Source organism: Diorhabda sublineata, chromosome 2 (genome assembly GCF_026230105.1).
Source record: "Diorhabda sublineata isolate icDioSubl1.1 chromosome 2, icDioSubl1.1, whole genome shotgun sequence".
Lineage (NCBI taxonomy): Eukaryota > Metazoa > Arthropoda > Insecta > Coleoptera > Chrysomelidae > Diorhabda > Diorhabda sublineata.
In genome coordinates, this window is record NC_079475.1 from 27,880,875 (window position 1) to 27,898,560 (window position 17,686).

Consider the following 17,686-nt stretch of genomic DNA (forward strand, 5'->3'; position numbering starts at 1 on the left):
GTAAGAAGATAAGAAGAAAAAAAAGTAGTAAATGTTCATTTATATTAGCACAAAAGCAAACCGTTCCAGAATACCACAAGCTGTGTGAAAAACAAAGACGAATGATATTTTAGTTTCCTTCTTACACATATTATTAATTAAAATTGATATTTTCAATAAATTGTCTAACTCCACAAAATAATTTAACTTTTTATGAGAAATAAGTGAGAATACATTATAAATAAAAATGGTAACATAATGAGTAATTTTTTCTTGTAATGTGGGAATAAGTTTTTCTGATTTATATCCAAAAATTTTTGAGGAATTATTATTATCATTTTTAAAAATAATAGTTTCAAAGCCCCCCTTCAAAATCTGTTGAAATTGATATACTCTTTTCTGGTTTCATCGACGTTATGCAATTGTTCCAAAAATTACATTGTGTATTTTATGAATTTTTTGCATTACTTTATCATAACTCTGTATACTATAAAATCAAGTAATGTTGACATATTTTGACTACTTACACACACACACACACACACACACACACACATATATATATATATATATATATATATATATATATATATATATATATATATATATATATAGGGTGATTCATTAAGAATGTCCAATCTCTGAACTGTAGATTCTAGACCTCAAAATATAATGATGACTCTGCTCAACATGGCTTATGCAAATATTGCTAGTTTGCGAGATACGGGTGTTCAAAGTTTAAATTTAAATTTTGATTTTAGCAATAATTTCTATGTTTTCACAATTTCTTTTTGAAAATTGTCAATTTTACGTTTTTTGGCATGAGGAATCATAATTTGCACTCCAATGTAACATTGCTAATAGAGGGCGCTTGTTACACTTGTTTGTGTTAATTAAATCAAAGTTAACTTTTTTTGGGCTAAACTTTCAACTAAAATAATAAAAAAATATTAAAAAGCGTTAAATTCTACAAAAAAAGTTACTCTTCCTTGATTTGCGTAACTCAATCGGTTATTGAGTTATTTGCTCAATTATCTCAAAATAAATAAATTTTATTATTCCATAAATACACCACGTATATATTTCGTCTCGACAGGCGTGACCATTGCAAGAATTGAATGGAATGTACCCTATATGATTACAGGTATAATGAGAAATACAAACAATCATGAACTAAAATTTATTTTGAATCATACATAAGAACCGTTGAATTGGCGTTATTTACATGATAAAAAACATATATCTTTAATTAGTATATGTACAGACTTTGGTAACCACTTTCCTGAGAAAAATGAAAATGTATATATACACAAATACTATCAAGTAGTATGACAACAGAATTAATAGTTTCTAAAAAAAATGTTGACGCGGCCGCCAAAAAGCAGCCATATGTAATACACCAGCTAATTTTAACAAAGAACATATTTTGTATAAAAATTTGGTGTTTCCAATAATAAGCTATGAATAAATTTTAAAACAGTTTAATCAATGAATGAACTTTTGCAGGTGCAATATATTTCTCAAACATTAGATAAAAATCAATGGAACATAGAAATATGCTCATAAGTAATAGATTAGTAAAAAAATAATGTGAAAAATTGCTACTTTACCTATAGCACATAGAGCACATTTAATCTTGAAAATAAAAGAAAGAACTTATTTCCTATCATATATTTCGAATAAAATGTTTCATCAATTTTTGTAATAATCAGTCAAATATATTTCACATGGTATTAAAATGAAATAACTAGTTTTGTCAGTTTCAGTAAAGTATAAAATAATTATTATAATAAAAAACGATTTGTCCAAGTCAGATACAATATCGAAGGAAAAGCTCTTTAACTGTTCGAGTAAATTGCAATTGTAATCCTACAATTTGTCCGAATACATAATAACTATTCGTTCACCTTAAATATAGTGTTGAAGAGTCGTTCTAGAATTAAATAGATTTTTTATTTCCAGTATATCATTATTGCTAAATGATTGCCTAATGTTGATTCTAAACACTCAACAAACGATTGATTCACTATAGACAATCTATAGTTTTGATTAGAACTAGACAGAGTAAATTAAAGTGGGCAATTCTGTTGATTCTGATTAGTCAGATCTCAGCAGGTTTCACTCAGTACTTTTAACAAACTATCGAACAATTGCGTGAATTGCAAATAACAGTGTCCATTTTGTTCTTTCTTGCAATTCTTGATTTCTCTTTATTATATTAAAATAGTAAAGTAATACAGCCGACCATTTTACAATTCACTTCCAAAATGTATGAGTGTATTAGTTTATTTAGTTTGTAATTAATTATTTCCTCAATATGGCTACTATATTATTCAATCGCTCCTAATGTAATAACTTTTCAGGTGATGTATAGTGATGTCAATCAATTATTCAAATCTTATCCAATTTGAAAATAGATTCTAGGATTATTCGAAGTCGGTAATTTTGTTAATTCCTGAATGGTGAGATGATAGTCGATTTTACTTAGCAGTTCGACAAAGAAGCAGATAATTGTGTAAATTCTGTTATTTCTATTTATTACAGAATGAAAACAGTTCGTTCTTTGATTTTATTATAGTTAGTTATCGCTCCCAATATACTGGTGGAGTCAGGTTTTTTCAAATGCTTCTTCTATTTTGAAAACGGACTATTTAGTTAAAATATTTTGAAGTCACAGAAAAACAAGGCAGTCCCAAAAATTTACGCTCTTTGGTAAGATTTTCTTCTTTGAATATACAATCAATAATGTTATTTATGTCAATTTGAAGATTTTATTATTTATGTAATTTGTAGTAGAAATGTGTCTTTATAATAATTTTAATATATTAAACTAAAACTCCATTATTGGAATAGACACTCCTATGTTCTTAGTTGGTTAACCTGATAAAAGTGTTTGTTTTATATAACGGCACAATAGTAGTCCTTTTCGGGATTAAAACCAAAATTCTAGCAAACAATTTTATATCACCAGCATTGTGGCAACAGCTTATGGTGGCTGCTCCAGAAAGACTGAATGCATAGTTCAAAGTTAGCTTTTTTTTATTATGCATTTATGCAGGTATTTTACAACATTCTCCTACGAAAAATATTTTGTCATCAAACCACATATCAAGCCCTTTAAACATACGAGTAGGTACAAGCAAACAACATACATACTTTTGGTCCCTCATCAACATTACCAACACCTAAAGATATAGAATATATTGAGCGGATCGACATAAATACATATTATCCACCCTCTTCAATATATACGTCATATTATAATTCTAATATACTACCTATCTACTTAAGATATTTATTTACTTATAAATAAAAATGAGCTTGTTATTATTTATTTAAAAGTTAGCTTACAGTCACTTTACCTGGTACCTGTTACTTGCAAATTGTTCAATGAACTTATTGAGTATTACCATATAGTTTCACTGCCGTAGGTTTGAGCTTTTTTTAGAAGATCAACCTGAGGACTAGTGCAAAATTTATGAATACATTTATATAAAGAAGAATGGTGATTTAAAGCTTATTACTGCTTTTAATATGTATTTATTTGATTCAGTAAGTGAAACCAATGAATATGCAACAAAAAGGAATCTAACAATCCAATATTTAAAGTTCCTGGCATTTTGTATGGAAGTAACCAATCGTCGATGAAATCATTGGCGTATTCACGGAGGGGGGTTTTCCGGGTTACAACCCCCCTCCCCGAGTCGGTAAAAGAGGCCCCAAAATCGAGTAAGAAAGTAAATAAATAAGTGAATAATATCGGTTACAGGACGTAGAATACAAAATAGTGTTTTTGCTAGAAAAAACCATACATTGAATGTTTACTATAAATCATGAGTTTTTCCCGTAGCCACGTGATCCGTGATCAACTCTTCTATACAGTTTGGCCAGCCACACAACCTTTAACAACGCCTTTCTCCTAAGCGTTTCCGTTTACTGCATTGTATTTGTCATAGATTTTGTTTGCTGTTTGTTAATCCGTGAGCGTTCTATTATAATATGAATCGCAATTATAAAAGTAGCGCAGAAAAGAAACTAGAGAAAAAACGGAGGGATGAAACTTCTACTACGTGTGCTAAGTTAATCTCAGCATGGCTGCACAAACTAAGGACAGATGGAAATGAAGGTAAGTACAATAGATTATTTGTAAACCTATACCGTATTAAAAACCATTTCCAATAATGATGCCTGTAAAATTTTGAGAGAATAAGTCTAAATTTCAATCATAAAAGTTACAGGATTTTCATTGCCCCAATGTTATGAATAACATTTAATCGGGAAGCCTCGAAAATCGTGTTCTGAAACTAATAATATATAATTTCGACCTAAATAATATTCATCATGGTGATTTTCATGAAGAAATAAAAATTATATCTTTTACATTAGCGTAAGAAAATCATTAACGTATTCATGGATTTAAAAAGCTTTAATAATATACTTAAAAATATATAACCAGGAAATATGCCTTATAGCTCTGGTCTTCTATAACAGCAGAAACCAAGCAAGCTTGTGGCAGTCAAACCCCTACCCTAACCTAACACTACACATCTTCCGGATCCCCCTATTTCACCTCCATCCCTCTTTTATTACTCACGAGTCCATAATCTTTGATCGCTTGTAGCTCTGTTCAGAGAATTTTTAGAGAAAAAGTTCATAGAACATAAGAGTTAGATATTGAATAGAAGAAGATATCCTGAAAATTTAATCACAAACGTTAGAACCGTATTATATATAAAACAAAATACATATTAATTTGGAAGTATAGGTTACTACAAATTAAATACTTTTGTAATACTTTTGTTTGGTTGCAGCTTAGTTTTGGCGAACGGTTCAATGCCTTCTCTGAAATTTGGACCCCGGAGGCAACATTCAAGTTCCCCGGAAGTGGAACTAGAAATCTCAGGTTTCATCTCATATGGCTGAACAGGTGGAAGTGGCTTGCATACTCAAGACAAGAAGACGGTGCATACTGCAAATTTTGCGTTTTATTTTCGCCTGATGAAGCGGGAGTTGGATGTCAGCCTCTAGGGTAACTGGTAAAAACAAAATACAACAGGTGGAAGAACGCCATTGAAGACTTCAATCATCATGAAAGGAACGAATACCATAAGAAATGTGTCCAGCAGTCAATCAATAAAACCTATTATTGAAACTATAATTTTATGCGAACGCCAAAATATTCCACTGAGAAGGCACCGACACCATAGACCAATCGACCTAAGCAAAGAACCAATTGAAAATGATGGTAATTTCAGAGTCCTGCTTCGTTTCAAGGTAAACAGTGGGGATGAAACTCTAAAAAACCATTTGCAAACATGCTCCAAAAATGCCATGTATATTAGTCCCCATGTGTAAAACAAATTGTCAGCAAAGTCAATCTGGCTAAGTGTTTCACAGAACTTGCAGACGAGACAACAGATATTACAGGAATACAGCAAATAACCCTTGGTATCATATACATTGATACCGAGACTGAGAAGATCAGGGAGGATTTTATACAGTTCGTTCCAATAAAAGACGTTACTGGAAGGGGACTAGCTAAAGATATCTTGAATACTCTTTCCAAACTAGGAGTAGGCATGACGAACATGCGGGGACAAGGTTTCGACGGAGCCAGCGCTATGATTGGAGATTTTAATGGCGTCCAAACTGTCATCAGGGAATCATATCCCTTAGCTTTGTACATGCACTGCAGTTCCCACGTACTGAATTTGACTGTCTCAAATGCATGTGATATCAAGAACTAAAAATTCAACCAAGCAGTCAAAATTCAACAAGCTCGAATACTGCAATTCAATCCAAAAAAATCGATTAGTTCCTCTTTTAATTTCTATAAATTGAATGCAGAATTACGATTAACCCTAGTGCAATAGGAGTAGACAAGAAAAATGTACCAAAAAGGGGAGCTAATATTTAAAATCTGTAGTGAAACAGACAAAGCGTAAATCCTTAAGAACGTTAGTTGTTAAGAAGGCGATTCATATTAAAAATATAGATGATCTCACAACTGTACTAGGCATGAGGGAAGCAATCTTGAAAGTATAAATATTCATCAAACCCGGCTGGACCTTCTGGAAATTAAACCCTTGAGGGTCGGATGGGTAGAATGTCGATTCGTTGAGAGACAAAAAGATAATGAATTCTTCAAATGCTGGAAGGAGTAAGGACACAATGAAGCAGAATGCAAGAAACCCAATAGGAAGAAGTTATATATGAGATGCGACAATAAAACACCTTTCTACTTATCTACTAATTGCAAGGAAAAGGGCAAGATGTGGTTGCTCTAGGTTCAAGGAAGACATTTTTGAGGAGAATGATAACTTTTAAGGAAATGAAAACTAAAATAATACAAATAGACACCAATAGAAGACTTAGAGCACATGATATAAGTGAAGTAAAAAAACATACCTTCCACCACATCGAAGTAATACCAGACCAATTTCAATGAGATAATCATAAGATACCTAAGTTTTTTCCGTAATTTTAGACTTTCCTATGTTGGATATACACCAATGTGCGATATTTGTAACATATATTTCGAGTTTTAGAATATTCATATATTCATCATTAGGGACTAAACTATATTCATAAATATGATGTGAAAATATGAACAGTATATACATATAAAAACATATTACAAAATTGAGAATTACTTACAGTAAATTAAAAATTTATTACATGAAAGGGATAAAATTAGATGTTATCAATTCTTTGGCTCGTAATTTTTATTATATCACTAAATTTTTAATTGTTTAATAATTTTTTATATAAAATGTTAATATTTTCACACTATAATCAATTTTAGGTCTCTTTTGACTTTAATTTATAACAGATAAAAATCTTTACGTTTCTACCTATTACAGTCTTTATCAAAATATCTGTTTTTAACCAATCAACAAAAACATATAGATAAAAGGGTCTACGAGGTTGCAATTCGTTTGTTGTGGAATTATTTTAGAAAAAATTACATTATTAAAAGACCTTCAAATGGGGTATTAGAATATCCACATATAAAATTAAACAAATAACCGATTACGTCACAGTGTTTAAACTGGTAACGTCATTATTTTTACACAGTATTAAATAATTTGCATTTAAAAAACACCAAAAGAACAACAGAATGAAGTGTGAAATTTTATCAAAACTCTTATTTATGGACATCAAATGTTTTTCTTTGATATAATTAGCCGGTACACAAATAACCCATATATTGTACAGGTCATTTAACCAACAATAATTGTTTCATATCAGACTTATATTATTTTCTAATTACAGTTCACTTTAATAATCTACCTCAAAAGTAACGAACCTGCACTGTTCGATTTAAATGTGCTGTGTACATAAAAGAATGACAATTAATATAAAATAATACACAGAACACTGATTCGAGAAGCAAATATTAATTCTTAATTGAAATAAAAAATTTGAATTCTATTAATAAAAACTTAGTACAATTATGAAGTATATATGAATCTATTGAATAACTTATGTGGCATCCTTAATATCATTCAACTGATTCTATCTCAATAGATCAATAGATTGTTATATTTGATATAATCAATTATTTATTTGGGTGATTAATAATAGTATATTATTTATGAGTTTATAATGGAGGTTATTATTCACGAAGTTTACTGCCACAAGCGCTAGTGAGTTAGTTATCGAAAATTTTTATAAACGTATAATATCTCCATAATTAACATAAAAATCTAAGTAAGTTTGAAAAATATTGGGTATATAATCTTAATAGTCAAAGCGTGGACAAAATTGAATAACAATACTTTATAAAATTAGCTAGAGCTCAACAAGACTGACATTTGTCAATAATGTAACATGGCAATGATCATATCATAACTTTTGAAGTAGACATTCAAGTTTATTTTGTTTGTTATAGAAAGATTAAAGTAAAGCGTATTTGTTTAAAGGGTTGACACCATACCTCGTCCTATTTTCACGACCACGAACACCCAATAAGATATGTTAAAATACTTTCCAAAGCTTACCAAAATATGGAATTTCCTAATGCTATACAACTTTGAATATAATCAATATCAATTTAATTACTTAAATTTCAATGCAAAAATATTTTTTGTTTGGATAAAACCCTATAAAAATTAGATGAATTGAATACCCTATTGAAACTAGTTTTCGTTCAGCCTTACACACCCTTTTCTGTAATTTTAATTATAACTATTTCTTCTAAAACATCACCTCAATATACAATTCAGTCACAGAACAGCAAATAATTTTCAGGCTTGACGTAATTCAGAATATTAAAAAATATTTGAAAATTATTTAAACACTCAAATTTATACAAATTAATTAAACAAACATTAGTCACATGTAATATATTGGATATCACCTGTAACAAATGGATTGATTTATCTATACGTTTAATTGAAAAAGTTTTCTTGCATACTTTGACATCTGAAAAACATGTTATTTAACACATTTAAACAATTCAATGTTCCAAGGAATTACTATGTAATGTAAGTACAATCACAATTCACTCTTATTTAACCGCACTATCGTGAATATCTATATTAAATGGTGTTCATCAGTTTTAAATGTAAACATGTTTTTCTAGATTTTTGATAAATTGTAAGAATGAACATGAATATATGAAGAACGATATAGTAGCTTATTCATTTATTTATTTATGAAGTAGAAAAGTGAAATTTAGGGAACCTTTTATCTTACATGAATATTGATCAGTACAGTAGCTTTATACTAGATGCTTCAGAATATTATGTATATTATTTTGTCGAACTAATAGTATGTCCAAAAACAAAAATACCTTTTCATAACGTACATTTTTTTCTAAAACTGGTTAATAAAAAGGTTGAATAGAAAACATAAAGGTTACGTCATATTTTTTAGTAAGTTTAGAAATAATATTTTTTAAATAACCCCCTTTGACTTTTCCATAACCTTGATAAGAACTATTCTTTATTCATATAGGATGAAGTAGGCAATAGGGGAAAGAGTTCTACAATGAAACATGTTTCATAATAAAATAAATCAAATCAAAAGTTGCGACAATTCCAAGCAAGCATACGGTTTGGTGTAATGGTGGAGGAAGGTGTATCTATCAATATAGTGGCGTGTTCGTTATTAATTATTTCGTTGAAATAATTTAAAAAACTCCATTCCTCTTGTGTTCCCTTATATATCTAACAGCATTTTTGTATTTTAGATTAAATATGGCACGATGAAGAATCGGAAAAACTAACAAAAGAAATTTTAAAAATGAACAGATAGGAGCTGTTTAGTAATCGAAGAAAATATTACTCTAAGAAAGGCAGCAGAAAGAGCCTATCGACACTACCCCCGCATTGTTCAAATAAGCTCCAGCCATTTCAATTATCAGTATTATTCTGCTTCAAGACTTTCTATAATAAAGATTTGAGTCTTTGATGTTGTTCATTTCACTTGATATGTTGCACAGCTTTCCAAAAGCACCGAAATTAGAAAAGATTCATGGAATAAGAAAGCGGAAAAGCAGAATTACAACAAAGAACTAAGCAATGGAATGAAATCAAGAAAAAAATTTATCTGTCTTCTAGCGACGATGATGAAAGCGAGCTCGAAATGGAGTTGAATGATAACTCATCCGATAACCCAAAAGAGTTCGACGACTTTGATTCTCCTGAGATTCTCTAAGTGAACCACCTACTGTAGACAACTTTGTATTGATTCAATTCAATAAAAACAATAATTACATTACACTGTTAAAATTTTAAAGAATAAAGGCTGTGACTATGAAGCTAACGTCGTCGGAGTGTAGAGTCCCAGAATAGTTTCGCCTTTCCTTGCCATACTGAAAACTCTAGCTGAAAAAGATATAAAACTCATATTGCCTGCAGAAACATATTTGGGAATGTACCCATATATAGTCAGATTTTCTTAAAAAAATAAAACGTCATTATTAATTCCATTTTATTTACCATTTTTAATATGTTTTACTGTGACATTTTCTGTTTCACAGTGAAACAAAAAAATTGAAAAAATGTACCAACGTCATATGAAAATATATGATTTATAACTTGTAAATGTGATCTCTCACACACTACAGTGTGTGTAGTACATTACAGTAGCATAGACCCGAATATGCTAGATATATTTACAAAATAAAATATTTTTTTTTCATTCTGGAACGCTTCCTCCTACTATAAAATTGGTTATCCTAACGTTTCACAGTGATTTCCAAAATATGAACTTTGTAAACATAATGAAAGGTTTTTCTTTAGAAGATTGCGGCTTCCTAATTATACAAGTGTACATAAAGAAGTCAATGTATTTAATTCTGAATCACCTTCTATCATTTATTATGGACTTGTACATACATTGATTTCCTTCGATAATTTTTGGAAAAACACAAAAATATAATACAAAAACAAGGTCGCGTTGGATAAAAATGATTGCATTACTGTTATAATAATTAAAGAAGTTTTAAAAACGAAATCAACCAGTTTTGATTCCTTTGAGTTACAGTGTATATGACAACCTAAATCACCACATGGTAGATATATACAAACATAAAAACGTTTTGAAAAGAAAAGTTTTGGCATTAACAATATTCTGTAAAAATGTAAAAAGTTTCATATCCGTCTAATGAAAGTTGCCATATTTGTGTATAAATAAATAAATAAATGAAAAACACAGTAGCTTCAATGATCAATAATAAAATTCTAATATAAAATCTGGATGGTTATGATATTTGGAAAGTGTAAAAAAATTATTCTTATTACATGAGTTTGTTACAAAAATTATTGGCAAATGACGACGACGAACAATAACTATAATGTTTTGAAAAGATTCTACTTCCAATTTGGTGCAGAAAATTTGTTTCACTGACTAGAATTCTTGTTAGTACATAATGCTTAGAACGTACATTCTAAATCGTCGTTCGTTAGGTTGGTTTCTGTATATAATATACTTCTTTTGACTAGCGTGCACATCAATCTTGGTCAAATGCTATGCCCTGTGCCGGATTTTTAAATAGATAGTGCGTGAGTTTCATCTATTGGAATTTTAGACAATAATAAAGGTATATCCATCTATTGTCAGTAGAAAAATGGAAATTCTCCAATCTTAATTCACTTAAAGAAAACAAAATATATATTATTTTATTTTTATACAGAAATTTTAGATATAGTAATGGACCCTGTTGAACTTTTGGTTATTTTTATACCATTACCTACTGATTTTTTCTAAGGCCCAATTTTTAACTTAGGTTTTTATTATAATATTTCTTGATTTTTTTAAAAAATATGTCATGTCGCCTTCTAACGAAAAATGTGAAGTTATAATCGTAATAATTGAAATAGTATTCTGAATATCTACTCTCGATCTCAAGCCTTATTTAAAAAATGTAGAATAGTTAAACAATAAAATTATGAAAATTAACATTAGCTACTTTTCATTATTTGCTATTCTACACCAAAAACAATTCAACTGAATAATATATTTACATTTGCTATCCCAACTTTGTGCCAAACTCGTGCAAAATATCACAAGCCATATCAACATTATTCCTAGTAATCCCTAAAGCTTTTATAACAGAATCTCGAGAATACCCTTCACTTACTAATTTTTTAATATAATCCATATTTAAATTTTCATATGAAACATTCGTTTCCCTTTCTAAAGGATTTATTCTTTGATGGATTTTTGGTGGCACCTCAATTTCAACATTTTCATATTGCAAAGAATTATCCTGGCTTATATTGGGGATAGTATTGGATTTCGGTGGTTTCATATGTCGTGGTTGGCTCCGATTTGATGGGCAGCTCAAATGTCTATTAGGTAATTTAGATTCTGCTGCTGTTGTAGTTACCACACTACTACGATCATAGTAGTCGCTACTTTGTATCACAACTCCGTAAATGGTCTCGGGAGAACTTAATTCAACCACCTGGAAAATAAAATTCAACGTAAGTTAGTAAGTAAATCGTTTATCAACTGAACCATTCATAGGCACTTACTTCGTTCTCATTGCTACCAGCTCTATGCAATTCAATATTTAGCATAGAACTGCTTTTCGGTAGTTGAGGTACTTCTATATTGATGTGAGTTAAATTAGTGACTGATTGCGCTTCGCTAAGTCCCACCACACCGTTTCGGATACTAGAAACGGTAGGAACAACTGAAGGAAGTATGGTTTGTTCATGAGTTGGTGAACTCTTTCGAGGTGGCAAAGGAGGAGGTGCTGTAGGAGGTACTACTACAGGTGTATTTCGTCTCAAGCACCTTGGACTACTTCCCGGTGAAATCATCGGACTTGCTGAAGCCTGCAGAGAAAGTTTTCTATACATGTGTTTTAAGACGATGTTCAGTAGCCAATTTTTTTATCAAGATATTTTTTTCACAATCTACTCCATATTTTTCTCTATCATTGTTGATACAGTATTCTTTTAGTTTGGACAAGTAATTTTGAACATTAGAAGTTTATTTGCATTTTCTTTCCAGTACTTAGTTTTATAGGATACTAACAATTAAACATTAATCATTGATTCGCGAAACTAAATTGTTCAAGGACTCTCAATTCTCAAATCATTTTTACAATAAAATATTCAAACTTGAGAAACGCTAAATTAAATTAGTATAAATATGATAATTCCTAGCTACTTAGTCGTTAATATCGTTTACCATTACTTTAATAGTATTTCTTATAGTTATTATATTGTTACGGACTCGCCCACTTATATAGAGAGAGTAGTCGGTTCTGCTCTAATGTTTTCGGATCTGAAGTTTGGCGGATGCGTCGGCTATTTCTATTTTTTGTGACTTATTTACATTATGTTTCTGGGACTGTTTTTATAGAGACAATTTCTAAGAAGGCCTTTTTATTTCTTTACGGCAGTCTGGGGATTTCGAAAATTTGCAAGTTCTAGAAATTATTTTAATATATAGAGTGTAGCTCTAGCCTTGTGACTGTGACAAATTAACTAAAAAGTGTAATTAAATAAATTAGATGTTAAGTGTGCACATAAATATTAGTGAATAGTTAACCGTGTAAATGCTAGGAATAGTTAATATATAAATAAATTACAATTTGTGTATAAGCTCATTCCACTGTTTTGAGATTAAAAAGTGTTTACATAAATAATTACATTATATTGGTGTCAGAAGTGGGGTCTTATGAAGAAATACTTACGTAAAATGGCCAAGAGACTAGGTGACCTGAAAGTGACGGGACTAAAAGCAGAATCGGAACCTCTCAAGTTGGAAACATCGGGTAATAAGAGTGAATTAGAAGAAAGACTCAAAGTAGCACTGGAAAATTACGGTTTTGAACAAGAAACATTTCTATTCAAAGACGAAGCTTCCACCTTAATCTCGTCGATTTCTACTAAAATGGACGAGAGTATTTCGATAATGAAGAATGGTTTTTCCTTGACACAAAAACACAGACAATAATAGAGTCAAAGTAATATCGCAAGTAAGAATAACAAATTGGTAATTAGTATTACATAAAAGTTTATATGAACCAAAAATACTAATAGCCTCGGCCGACTTTAAATTTCAAAAATAGACCACCTAATTACTTAGTTCAGTTATGACAGTGACCGTGTGGACGGGTTAATTAGTCCGTACATAGTTTCCAAAGAGCCTTTTTATTAGTTGATTCATATTGCAAGATATCTACCTCTGGACCAATTATTAAAATGTTGATAATTAGAATAAGTTTCACGTTTCACATATTGTTGATATTATAATGGAAACATAAAAAAAAGCGTTTTTGAAAACTGTACACACTATAGGATAGATACTTTGTGTGGCACACCAATGTAATCATCTCTCTCGCTATTCATTTCGAAAATGAATGTGTGCGCATTTGTGAAATGTGTCCTTAATAAGACCAACGCTTTCTAACTATGTTACTAATTAAAATAGTATTCTACACTGACTTACTGAAAAGTCTCTTCTGGGTGTTATAGATAGAGCGTGGAGGCTGCTTCCAACGAAATTCCATATTTCTCCCGTGTCCTATAATAAAATTTATATTTTATTAGTCATACTTTCAGAATATGATGCAGATAAAAAAACGTATTTGACTACTTATAAGGTTATGTATCGAAAGCGCCATTATTTGGTACCACTTCATTAAAATACTTTTACTTAACAGCATAATATAGATACATTTGCCTATACTAATTAATTATAAACAAATCCATTTAAAAATGGCGGTGTGTTACGGATGCCTATTATTTAGAGTAAAAAATTTATATTTTGTACTTATAGTAAAGAATTACTTGAAAACTTGAAAAGAAATAGCAAATTTTATATTACTGACTTAATCGCTGATTGTACTTCTGGCATTACTTTCATAAAGTTGGTATAGTTATCACTGGAAATCATGGAATGCCTATTCCAATAGCTTTCATTTCAGAAAAAATTATTTAAAAAACTGATAAAATAAGCATCCAGAACAAAATTAAAGATATTATGGATATGTTTCCTTCTTTTTAACATGATATACAGTGAGAACACTATTGCTTTAAAATTGTTTCTTGCCACTGTATCTAAAGATTTATTAGCTACAAAATAAAGTGAGTGTGAAGTAAAATATTCCTAAAGATATTTCATAATAATGAATAGGAACCCAATTGAAAACTTGACCAGAGACAACTCTCCTTTCAGATTTCAGTTCCTTATGTAATCAAAACTGTTTAGGTTAAAGAGTTTCCTTTACTTTCCAAAATATTATTTTTATCGACATATTTTTCAAAGATTCATTTTTCTCTTTTCGAGAGCACCTTTCATAGATTATCTTCCTTTTAATCTATTAATCACCTTGACTTTTATAACAGCAGATTTTTCATATGTTTGCTGCAACGAGGACAATCTACTAGGCACAACCTTCCAGAAATCGATTCAGTACTTTGATTAGAGTATCTTGGTTTCACTAACGATTTATCATGTCTTTTCTCTCATCGTTTCATTTATTTTCACGAACTTTTGATCAATAAGGATCACCAAACTCATTGACACATGAAAATTTTCATGAAAATATATATTTTCTCCAATTTACAATACAATTTTTTCACCAAAATCTTTTAATACTGATTAAGATTGATATATAAATAATTCGATTCCCATTTATTAATAATTTTTGATTACCGGATAGTTTCGAATTTCTGAAGTTTCTTATTAGGGGTACAACAATTGCTAACTTTAATTCTTCCTCCAAGCTTGGGAATTTTTTTGCAGTCTAATTTCAAGGACTTTTCCATAATGTCACTATTAGTTACTTTGTTATACAATAAGGTCTCGAGACAATTAATACAATAATTTTTCATGTATTTTTGAATACAAATGAAAAATTTTAAAAGGGGTGAATTTTTTTTATATGCCTTCCACCTGTTATTAATAATTACCCGAATAAAATTTCAATTGAAAAAGGGTAACGTTTGAATCCACGTTACAAAGGGTTATTTAGGAATATACCACTTTTTGATTTTTGGTAATAAGAAAAATGAAGTGAAAATTGTTCAATTTGTACATTGATTAATTATAGGATAGATCGAAATAAAGTTTTGTTTATAATATTTACAATAATACAATCATATGATCAAACAAATTTTATTAATATGCATATAAAAATATAGTATAATTTTATTACACACCGTTTTTTATATGCTTTTGCTGCTAAATCGATTTATCTCTAAAAACATAATTAAAGTTTTGTTGTTTAACAATGTGTAAATTAATGGCAAGTTTAATTTGAAGCACATCTGAAGTTTTTTTGATACAAATGATAACAAGAAGTAGGTAAAAATAGATTATGATTAGGCTTCCCCACCTCCACTATGTTTTTCTCATAATTTCATTATGTAAACTGAAATGAATATGTTTTATTTTCTTTTTGAGTCTTTAATTGGAGTAATCGTAATTGATTCAATTGTGAGAATAATTCATTTGTTAGAATATTCATGGGATATGGCATAGAATCCCTCAATTACAATAAATAATCTTTTGAAATCCTCTAAAAATCACTACCTGTTTACAAGTTTTTTGGTATTGTGGATAGAAACAATTGGTAAATGGTTAATTCCAATGATTGTGGGTTGAGAATTGCTCCTTTGGCCGTTGATAACACTCGGATTGTGTTATCATACGAGTGCTATTTGAGTTGGTTAAAAATATAATGAAATCGCGAACATTTCCGTGGATTAAAAGAACAGCAGTGTGCCGATCAACTCGCTTCGACTTTTGGTGAGGGAGCACTATCTCGAGCCACCGTGTTTCGCTGGTTTTCCAAATTCAATCGTGATCGCACTTCGCTACTGGATGATTTTCATGCAGGTCGACGTAAATTGGCAATTGTGCCAGAAAACATCTATGCTGTACGTAAACTGATATTACAGGATACATATACATATACATACATTTAATATTGCATGAACATTTGGCTGTCAAAGAGATTTGTCCGCATTGGATACCGCATAATTTGATAATAGTTCAAAAAAAGTTGATTGGTGTAAAGAAATTCTGATAATCTTCAATCGTGGTGCTTCAAAAGACGTCTATAAGAAGTACTTCGAAGCAAATGGTCGCCTGTTTTTTCGGTATAACTAGACATTTCTTCACCGTTCCATTAGAACAATGTATTCTTAATGATAAACCGGCATTTTGTTTGCCAAAAGTGTTCGAAAAAATCAGGGAAATCAATCGCAGAAGACGAATCATTCTCCACTACGACAATGCGATCACTAAAACAAAAACGTTTTTGAACAGCCACAATATTGAATTGATGGGTCATCCATCATATAGTCCTTGTTTGACATCCAATGATTTCTTTTTAATCCCGCAAATCAAAAATAAATTGCAATATCAACTTTTTCTAGAAGAATCGTTTGATGCGTTCAATAGAAATGGGAAAAATATTTTGAAAAACAATAAAGCCATATCCAATTATAAATATTTGTTTCTATTGGTCTATCTCAAAACTTAAGGAGCAACCCTCGAGGAAATTCAAAAAGTATAACCATTGATTTTTTCATCCGTTTTTTCAACAGATTTTGATTCTTATATATTTTTTAAATAAAATTATTTGTTGCTAAAGCATTTAAATATCATAAAAGCAAACTTCAGTTATTCAAATATATCTATATCTTTGTAGTCATGCAAAGCTCATAAGCAATGCAAATGATAAAACAATCACCGAAATGTGCAAAATTTGAATACAAACACTTAAATGAAGCCAGAAACGTTAGTGCAAAACAAAAATAAAACAATGAAATCATAAATAATAATGTATTATAAATATCTAAATTGCAATATTACATTATATGATTATGAAAATAAACAATGAAAATATACAATAATTATATACAGAAAACTTGTAGTTGTAATATGGAGATTTAGTTATTCAACAAAATAAAATTAAGTATATTTAATTTTCTATGAGCTAGTTTTGTAGCCTAATAAATAAATAAAAAAATACGAAATTGCAACTTAAAAATAATATCTATAAATAAGTGAAGCAGTGATGCTATGGCAGAAGTACGAGCATAAATAGCATACCATTTAGGTATTGTATGGTATAGTATCTATATTCTATTTAAAGACCAAAATAATTGATTCCAACTATCAACTTAATATTTGTAAGTTTTTTATAAGGGTCAAGAACTTTCTCAAAATAAAACTTTCATATCAAATAAGCAAAACTCACATACCAATACATTTGTCTTGTGTATTT

At 29.9% G+C, this 17,686-nt stretch overlaps 1 protein-coding gene across 1 annotated transcript in view; it reads right to left on the bottom strand.

The window, feature by feature from the left end:
- Positions 1-1,151: 1,151 nt before the first annotated feature.
- The window catches only part of LOC130452998 (E3 ubiquitin-protein ligase CBL-B), a 162,280-nt gene continuing 145,745 nt past the window's right edge, over positions 1,152-17,686 (bottom strand). The window contains exons 6-8 of the mRNA XM_056792566.1: positions 13,897-13,971; positions 11,967-12,272; positions 1,152-11,896 (exon numbers count right to left, since the gene is read on the bottom strand). Of these exons, the coding sequence (XP_056648544.1) occupies positions 11,459-11,896; positions 11,967-12,272; positions 13,897-13,971 (819 nt within the window). The 3' untranslated portion in view covers positions 1,152-11,458. The remainder of the gene's footprint in view (positions 11,897-11,966; positions 12,273-13,896; positions 13,972-17,686) is intronic.